General features: G+C 30.3%; 4 protein-coding genes across 4 annotated transcripts; 1 reads left to right on the forward strand and 3 right to left on the reverse strand.

Annotated features, from left to right (window-relative positions):
* Positions 1 to 321: 321 nt before the first annotated feature.
* Positions 322 to 1,250, reverse strand: LOC131847749 (uncharacterized). Its single transcript, XM_059197397.1, has 3 exons — positions 1,242 to 1,250; positions 826 to 897; positions 322 to 531 (listed from the first exon to the last, which is right to left on the reverse strand). The coding sequence occupies exons 1-3, from the start codon at positions 1,248 to 1,250 to the stop codon at positions 322 to 324; spliced, it is 291 nt and encodes a 96-aa protein (XP_059053380.1).
* A 550-nt stretch (positions 1,251 to 1,800) lies between these two features.
* Positions 1,801 to 2,681, reverse strand: LOC131847750 (uncharacterized). Its single transcript, XM_059197399.1, has 3 exons — positions 2,609 to 2,681; positions 2,341 to 2,420; positions 1,801 to 1,968 (listed from the first exon to the last, which is right to left on the reverse strand). The coding sequence occupies exons 1-3, from the start codon at positions 2,679 to 2,681 to the stop codon at positions 1,801 to 1,803; spliced, it is 321 nt and encodes a 106-aa protein (XP_059053382.1).
* Positions 2,682 to 3,300: 619 nt separating this feature from the next.
* LOC131847770 (uncharacterized) lies at positions 3,301 to 4,659 on the reverse strand. Its single transcript, XM_059197418.1, has 3 exons — positions 4,444 to 4,659; positions 3,856 to 3,935; positions 3,301 to 3,535 (listed from the first exon to the last, which is right to left on the reverse strand). Exons 1-3 carry the CDS (start codon positions 4,562 to 4,564, stop codon positions 3,311 to 3,313), a joined length of 426 nt encoding a protein of 141 aa, XP_059053401.1. The 5' UTR covers positions 4,565 to 4,659; the 3' UTR covers positions 3,301 to 3,310.
* A 1,991-nt stretch (positions 4,660 to 6,650) lies between these two features.
* Positions 6,651 to 9,532, forward strand: LOC131847675 (protein max). The gene is made up of 5 exons (XM_059197301.1): positions 6,651 to 6,837; positions 6,942 to 7,010; positions 7,190 to 7,300; positions 7,900 to 8,023; positions 8,553 to 9,532. The coding sequence occupies exons 1-5, from the start codon at positions 6,796 to 6,798 to the stop codon at positions 8,714 to 8,716; spliced, it is 510 nt and encodes a 169-aa protein (XP_059053284.1). The 5' UTR covers positions 6,651 to 6,795; the 3' UTR covers positions 8,717 to 9,532.
* The last annotated feature ends 234 nt before the right edge of the window (positions 9,533 to 9,766 follow it).

Raw genomic sequence — 9,766 nt, forward strand, 5'->3', positions numbered from 1 at the left:
TAGGCTTTTGACTACTTTATCATAGAACAGCATTATTAGAATAAATTATCTAGAAACCCATTGAAATATACCTACACACGAATTTCATCCAAATCGGTCAAGCCGTTTGGGAGGAGTTAGGTGAGAATCACAAGTACAGAAGAGTTACATGCGATGCAAAGCATATAATAATGTATAAACATAGTCTAAATCACATCATCTATATTCATATATATATATATATATATATATATAGATCATATATATAGATACACTTGTAATTACATTTATTTTTGTATTAGATATTTGATTGAAATATATTTAGGAACGTTTTTATGTTTATCAATCTTTACGTTGTCTTCTTCTACGCGATGCTGAACTGAGAGGCATAGAATAGCCGCCGACTCCCAATGGCATGTTGAGAAAAGGGAATTTTATATAAAACGTCATTATCATCGTATGCGGATCAAAGTTAACTGATACTGCTGATACAGGGTTAATATATTCTGCTCTCAAGTATGTAAATCTCTTCTCCAGGTCAGGGTGATGTGGCTGTAAATGACATATTAGTAGTTGCAAGGATTACAAATTTACGGGTTTATACTTAATCTCCTGAGTATGCACTAAGGTGTAAATTAAATTTAAAAAATCCTGTATTACACTCTTTAACCATAACAGCTTACAAAGAACGCTGATTTGCAGAGGAATTAGGTAAGACAGAAGTACCAACGCAGACTTCCCGGGTACTACATAGTATGGTATCTATACTGTTACATGTTTTCTTATTGCGTCTTTGCACAGAGAGTAGATGCCTATCTTATTAATATGTATGTTATATATACTCACAGTTACATTTAACTTATAAACCGGTGTGAAAGGTGGTATAGTCCCTTTGAAATAGTAAGATTGTTTTTCACCCTGTACACGCCCGCCTTAAAATAAACCAGACAGATAACGAGGCTATTCTATCAGTGAAAGATCAGGGTTGTAATACCTACTACGATCTTTTCTTGATGTAAAGATACTGTCACGGTATTCAATTTGAATATACCAGCCAATTCAATTTATATATGTGAGCCTATTCGTACCTACTTTTTATTTTCTTCAATTTGCATCAGCTATAAGTGTTTTATACTTAATATTTTTACTATCTTCTTTTATAAGTGAGATATTATCATACATTGTATGAAGAATTTTGGAGATATATATATATATATATATATATATATACCTAACTGGTAATTATTATTTTATAATCTTACCATATTCATAAATCAATACGTCTAATGGTTTTCCTTGTCCAATAATAGTCTGAATAAATAAAAAAGTAAACCCTATGAATTTTAAAAGTAAATGGAACATAGACATCTTTCAAGCTCCTATTTATGTTTTACTGAATAAATATTCGGAGTTAAGCATAGAATTGGATTTGATTGCAAAAAAAATAGTGTCTCTAATCAATTACTTTCGAAATAGGATTGCTGCAATATTAATGACTGCTGCTGATTAATTTTGCAGATAAATAAGTATTCATCAGTAACTCAGTGAATAATCGCTACGATTTATACAATAATATATCTAGGTACATAATAAATATGATATTCTCAGATTTATAACTTCACTAAATGATGTGAAATTTTTTTTTTTTTATTATAAATTAGGTACAAACATTTAAATATAACAACAATTTTTATCAAATCAATTTATTAGATAAATAATTTTGAGATTTTTTTAAATTAAATAAATAAGGTTACATTTATACAGAAAAAAAAGATGTAATCTAGTGTGAAGGCAAAATACCTGCAGATATTATTATTATTATCATGCTATTGGCTCACCCTTGGCAATAATTTGGTAGCTAGAGAAAGTGATTTGTAAGAAGGAATAGCTCAGTTTAATTTGGTTGAAGCTAGAATCAAATTCAACTTTAGGTGGTGCGAGTGCGTCCACAATTACTTTAACGTAGTTAACTTTCATGCCCGATGGAATCTGTAAGAAATAATAGCATTTTAGTAAGGTAGAAAACAGGATTATTTATTTTTCAAACATCGCACACAATTTTGCGGAATTATAGACAAGTTAACATTTTCCGACTTAAGATTAAATATTTAATTTAAGGAACAACCACGTAGTTTTGCCTCCTTAGCTTCCAGAATGGTAATTTAAGACAAGTAGCATGGGCGTCACATGTATATTATTGTGTCTATGGTACAGTTCATGTCTATAAGCTATAGTACATACGATCAGCCTGATGGCAAGTTTCCACTTATAGAGGTTAAAATTAAAAATACGGTTTCAAAAAGTTAATAAAAATATGGTACTTTTAAGTATGTCTATAATTTGATATAAGCAGGTACTCACGGGTAGGTTTATTTTTTTATTATATTCAAAAGCTCCGACGTTTCCAGTTTCGCTACATAATACCAATCCTTGGTCAACTCCTGAAAAACACCAATATAATGGTTTATTCAGCAGCAGGTAAATGTAAGATAAGAGAATGAAAAATCTGGGTAGATATCTAATCTAATCTAGATAGATGCATTGTAATATTTTATATTTTTCATATCCCGAATTATATTTAGTACATATAAAACTTTAAATCAATAAAATGTGTACATTGTATACTTACCGAATTCAAAAACATATTTTTCCCCCGCTACAATACCAATTAGGACAACTAGACATAACAACTTTCCGATCATTGTACCTACTGCCTTCTATGTACTGGCTGCCCTAATATATAACTAACTAATGTGATTAGGTATATCGTTTTCTACTATATATTGTAAATAAACGCGAGCGTGTATAATTTGAAATATTCTCAACCCATTACAATTTAATGGGTTATTTTAAATCGATTATTGAAGGCTTTGTAAGCGAATATCACCATTATTAGTATATAATTGTACAATGTACAATAATTTACAATGCAATAATCGCACAAGGTGAAGGATCACCTAATCGCTTTTTAGTTCACAACTTTACATTAATAATACACATTAAAAGAGATGTCGAAACATTTCACATTAATTGTCAGATTCATTCTGTGGCATAGATGGAAAGAATTTGTTAATTCTAATGATCTGCCTGTGCACAAAATTTCATACTAATTCGTACAGGCGTGTAGTTTTTTAGTGGTTGTGTTTTCATGCGGATCTAAAAAGCTTTTAGTGGGTCACATTTGTCCTGCAATATGTGGACAGTCTTCGGGAAACTTTCCACACGTTAAAAAAGATAGTCGATTAAAATAAACAACTTTATTATTATAGATGTTACAAATTTATTCATATTAATGAAATTATTATTATATTCGTACGTGGATAATTTAACATTATATACTGTTTGCGACTTCTTCTACGGTTTGTACGTGTGATATATTGTGGCTACAGAACTGATATGTAGTTATGAGAGCGTTTCCAAGGAATTTCCCCGTCGGATCCTGGCGCACCACGTGCAAATAATCATCGCCGAGTGTGAATTGTACTTGTGGAGGAGCAGCCCAGTCGCACACCGTCGCTGACGCTTTGTTTACAGTTGGTGGGTAAATGCAATACATCTGTAATAAGAAATTAGTATAGATATTATTACATAACTACTATACCTACGGTCGTCTTGATGGTAAATGGTAACCGTCACCTATGTACTTGAACAGCACTAAGGAAGTACGGATATCACGTAATTATGTACTCCGGCATTACCTATCCTTTAGGAGAACTAAGATGTCATATACGTACGAACATAATTATAAATTATTTTATTATATATATAATATGTTTATTTTATTACAGATATTTTTTTTCTTTTATATCAAAACTATGAACTCCCACTTAAATTTCTTGCATAGGTATATTATTTAGCTATCTATTAGGTACTCGCCTTTTGATAAGCTTCCGGCTGGCCCGACGGAATATACATCAGTGGATAATCAAATCTATATTTGTAAGCGTAGTCCGTAGCTGAAATCACAAAGCAGTAGCAGTTAGTAGCAGACTAGATAAATGTAGAAGTATAAAATATAATATTATTATGTAATAGATTGGGAAAGTAAGTAGGTAAATTTTGTTTTCTCTTTTAACAAAGAATTTTAATATCACTGTGTTGAAATAAGGTTTTGTTAGAAGTTTTGTTTTGTATAATTTTTTAGTTAGTAGTAGTTATGCAAACTATATGAGAGCGTTGATTTAGTGTTTACCGTCATAAACAAAAACAAAGAAAAACTTTATATCTGAATATATATTTCTGACTGATTCTCTGGTGAAAGAAAACGATATCGATTAAAAAAATAATCGTAGAGACAGCTACAGCCTGTCCGTGGCCAGGTTGTATTCACATATGTAGGTATACCAAGCGAAATGTACGTTCACCATAACATCGACAGTTGACAAATCCTCTGACTACTCTATCTCTCATAACAGTCGTGACCATATGCTGTACGTGTGAATAAAAAAGAAATTAAGTCCCGACCTTTAGTTATTACAGTGCAATGAGGGGGCGAAGCTGATGCCACATTTTCTTCGTCTCCTAGTGATCCCAAGAATAGCGAAGATACGGTCATCCAAATGAAAATATGTTTTATGAGACTCATTTTTAACACGACACTGAACGAAATAATATTTGATAGGTATAACACTTGTAAAGGAGGATTCCTTATTGTCTAAATTATTTACGTGTTGATTCGTGTTTCATCAACTCATAAGGAAATTAAGTTTATATTAAATATGTTATCATTGTTTTGCCGTATAAAACATACCTACTTAGATAATACCAGAAGTATGTAACAATAGGTCAAATAATAATGGGTACGTATCGCGTTGTAATAATTTAATTCTGTTTAGATATTTTAGATTATTAGTTAAAGGAAATAAGTAAATACCTAGGCACATTTTCATTACATCTTATTGAATTTAAAATGCCCAATAGAAATTACTTCTCACTTAGGGTATCTACTTAATAACGATGGGATTATATTACATTACGTAGCCAAATATCTATTATACATAACATAACTTTGCTACTACCTATGTATAAATATACAATACCTATTCTCTTATCTATGATATAAATTTCTAATGATGTATTTTAACTAATAAAATACATTTGGTTTTAAAAGCTATTAAAATTATTCTTAGTACCTACCAATGTTATCTTCGAAATCAATGGTTTTTTTGGGGATGATAATGAAATGTTGCACCCGCCTGCGCTAACGGCTTACGCTAGCGGGGCACCAGTGGAGGATGATAAGAGGAATATGAGGTCAGGTCAGTCAGCCCATAGGGACAAATTCGCTAGGAATTTATCACGATAGTTTCTAGGAGGAACCGCGTGGAGGTCGTCCTAACATGGTATATTGCTAGCAAAGGGAATTACTAGTTCCCATTACTAACAATCCCCTTCCCCCCTGGAATCAATAGTTATGTTGCATCGAAAGTAAAAAGTACCTACTACTTAAGTATGATAAGCAGACCTATGTCATACTTCGTTGATTCTTAGTATGTTAGCATAAAAATTTTTTAACGTCATATTGACTTTATTTTGTCTTTTCTTAACTTCAAATATTATTGAGTATATGTAGTGAGGAAGGCTTACCCAAAAAATTCTGTATGCTAATATTATCTTTAATATTAGTAGAAATTATGATAAAGTTATGATTATTATTGATTAGTTATTTAATGTAAACATCTACGAAATTCAAAGTAATAAGTTTTAATATTAATAGGATACTAGTTCAATTTATTGATAAAAAGATCTAGTCAGTGGTATCCTCATCACTGTGTATGGCAATATTTTTAAAGTCTTCTATTTGACGCCGTAAATCGGCATGAAAAAGTGCTGCTGTCTCCACTTCCATTTCAGCGGCTGTTACTGTAAAAAATAGAGATAATTATAGAACATATGTATTGATAACATTTGAAAATAAAATTACGGTGTACTACAATATAAAATTGTGTCAAGTGTACCCACTTCTTAAAGTTTTTATTATGTCTACATTTTTTTTTAGCCGTGCCAAATCTAACTCAATTTGTTCTTGTAGCATATTATAAAACTCTGGACTAGAAATATCAATGTTATCAAATGGATTATTGAATTTAGTCGTATCCATTTTTGGAATAGTCGACCATAGGTTTTTTCGTTTACTATTATTACGATTACAGTTTATCTTTGACAAAATACGAGGGAAATTTAAAATTCCCACTTTTTCTATCCATGCTTTTTTAAGATCTACTAAAGCGAAGCAAAGGGCTTAAAGTCTAGCAGCATAGAATCAACAATCTATGGATTCTATGTTCTCAGACGACAATTAAAAGTTTTAAATCTCTCGTATTTAATATCCAGTGAAAATAAATTAATTGGAGTGAAAATATTACATAAACAATGGTTTTATTTGCAATCCAGCAAGTGAAAATATTTTTTATCTGTCACTCCGATAAAAAACTTTCATTTCATATTGCAAAATAAACCGTAAAATAGCATTAAATCGCATGAATATTGTTACAATTGGTGGTAAAATCACTTTTTAAGTCATCGTTCACAAATGAAATATATAAAATTGACGAATAATTAAGACATTGCACGATTTCGCTAGTGAAGGACTGCCTTCTTGTCTGTATTTCGAGTATTTCTAGTTGATCTGTGGTACTGCTGTCATCTGCCATTTTTTGATAATACTGCGTGCGCATCAATCTGTCAAATTCTGTCACGCGTCTTTTGTATTTTTACTATAGCTATTTTCATATTTAATTTCTCATTGTATCTCGTAAATTTCACTCATGATTGTTTATTATTACTTGTGGGTCTGTATTTAAAGTACTGTAAAAAATGATGAGTGACGACGACCGCGATATTGACATCGAAAGTGATGTAGGTATCTTGTGACTGTTAATTTGAGCCAGTGCAACCTGTGTTTATTTTGTAATATCTTCTTTTTTGTGATAATTTTAATATTGTATATCTGCTTATTACAGGCAGAAAACGATTCTGACTCTCGGACGCACGCCAGGAATAACCTTAGTGGCAGTGGCTATTATTCTCAGGTAAGGTAGTTTTACAAATGCCTCTGTTATATTTATTCAAAAGTATTGGTAGCTACATTTGTTTGAGAAAAACAGGACGTCGAAATTATTTCACAAAAATAAGTAACTGAATAGTTTGCTTTATGTAATTCCAATTTTTTTAAAAGATATTTAGTTGTGACTCAAATATATTTTTTCAGGCAGAGAAAAGAGCACACCATAATGCTTTAGAAAGGAAAAGGAGAGACCACATAAAGGATAGTTTTACATCATTAAGGGAATCTGTGCCAGCTCTTCAAAATGAGAAAGTGGTATGTTTATATTATTTGGTATTTATTTTATATTTTTATATTTTATCCCCTTGACATCTGAATTGTTATTTTGTTTTGTAAATACCTTCAAGGTCAAAATGCCAGTTTCTTTTTAATACTATGACAGACTACACCATATCCATTTTGCAACCTCTTTTCTATAATAATTTGCTATAACCTTGAATGTTATTTGATGTTTTAATGTGACATTCCTATTTTATAGTAATTTCGTACAACAAATTTTTATTTTATTTAATAATCTTATATAGATAGTAGTAATATTATATTTATTACAACTCTATGTTTTTATGTAATTGGGAGTGCAAACATACAACATTAAACTCGCCTGTTGTACAAAAGTTTATTGATGTTCAATAAAGAATAAATTAAATAAATAAATAATCTGATAGTAAATGGTAACCATCACATAGATATTTCTAGATATATATATTTAGATACCTGAAAAGCACCCTAGACATGTGACACCCATAGAACCTCTCATGCATTCTCTCATTGTCATGTTAATTCCAACAATACATGAGCAGGCCAGTTCTAAGATAAAAGATTGAAATATAACATTTTCTTGAATTTAATTTCAGGCAAGTCGAGCGCAAATTCTTAAAAAGGCTGCAGAGTACATACAGTTTATGAGGCGGAAAAATAACTCCCATCAACAAGACATTGAGGATTTAAAGAGACAGAATACTATTCTCGAAACACAAAGTAAGTTGCTAATTGGATTTGGATTTTGGAGTGATGACTCCAATATGTTCTACTGTGTAATACATGTTTTTTATGAGTTTTAGAATGTGTGAGTCCTATGCACTTATGAGTAACATGTACAATGTAAATCCATTTATTAGAAAAATAAAAAAATACTATTGTGGAGTAGTATAATTGAAAGTTTTTTATTCTGAGAAAATACAATATTGTTATAAGATCAAAATATAATACTTTTAAGGAATAGCCATACTTCCCCAAAATGCCCCAAAAATAGTTATTTGATGAAATCATATATATATCACAGATATATATATGATTTTATGAAAGGAAATTTATGTATACTCAGTAGGCTTAAGTATTGTTGTTCTCTATTTTTATTAAAATCTAGTGCAAAATTTGCTGTAGTATTTACATTCTGCTTCATATAATAAATCAATTGTTCCCATTTAAGGAATGCACACAAAATTACTTACCTCAGCTTTAAGTGTACATGTGTCTATCTATTTAATTTAACATTTGTTATTTACAGTTCGTGCTCTTGAAAAAGCCAGAGCAACAGGCAACTATGTAGACCCTCATGAGTTGGGTCTCGGCATCAAGTCAGAAGGCAGTTCCCATGACACAGACAGCTCTGATGGTGAGGGTACAACACGTAGAGTGAAAAAACTTAAAATAAATGGAGTTAATGTGTAGTATGTAAGCTTTGTGGAATTTGAGTTTGAGATGATTCCGACTTGGCATAATTGTAAATGACACAAGTTAATATTATGATTTTGGAGTACACTTCAGTATTTGCAATATGTCTATTTAGTAAATACTTATACAACGCTATAGCTCTAGTCTCTGTTTTATTAGACACTTCTCTTATGCAGTAGACATATTTTTAAATGTATAATTGCATATGCCAAGTATGAATCGTTACTGTAAACAGTTCTCTATTTTAAGTGGACAAAATAAAACCTAGGTACCTACACTATTTTGTAAGATTTTTAAATGATATATTTTTACTAATGCAATTATGCAGGTAGCAAAAACTAATGTATCAACATTTTGTTTTCTGAAATGGCAACTCTTTTATTATGTATATATATGCCAATTTAAGAATCTAATTATAAGCTAGTTGAAATTTGTAATTGTAAAAAAATACGATTATTAAATTTATTTGAGAATAAATTCTTCAGATATTCAATAAGACAAATAATTGCATTAGAAGAATATTAATGAATATTAGGTAAATACGTTAGTCATTAAGTATGCATTAGTCTTCTTGAACATGTAGTATTGTAATGGTTGATACTAAATAATAACTATTTCATATACAGAAACAAAATTATTTAATTAATTGTTTGTCTTGTTGTCCTGTTGGTGTGGAGTGTATACATATTTTATTTATTGAATGAGCTAATATTGTGCAATCTAAATGATTATTTTACTGTACTACTAGTGAAATAATGTGAACTGCTCATGTACTTTTAGATGTAAATATTCGATGTGTGTACATAATATAAACAGACATTGTTGACAAGTTTATTTTTAAATATTGCTTTTGGAGAGCACCATACCGCAATACAAAATTATAATAAGGCTTCTTGTTTTGATTATAGTGTAAGTATAAAAATTACATACAGGTGTTGTTTTACATTTGTTTTAATTCTAAGTTATTTTCCAATTCTGTATAATTATTGTTTTTGTTATTATATAAATAAAATTTTACTTCAGTGCATGCAATATTAACTTAACAAT

The sequence above is a fragment of the Achroia grisella genome, unplaced genomic scaffold, assembly GCF_030625045.1.
Source record: "Achroia grisella isolate CSIRO2021 unplaced genomic scaffold, CSIRO_AGI_Agris_v1 utg540, whole genome shotgun sequence".
Lineage (NCBI taxonomy): Eukaryota > Metazoa > Arthropoda > Insecta > Lepidoptera > Pyralidae > Achroia > Achroia grisella.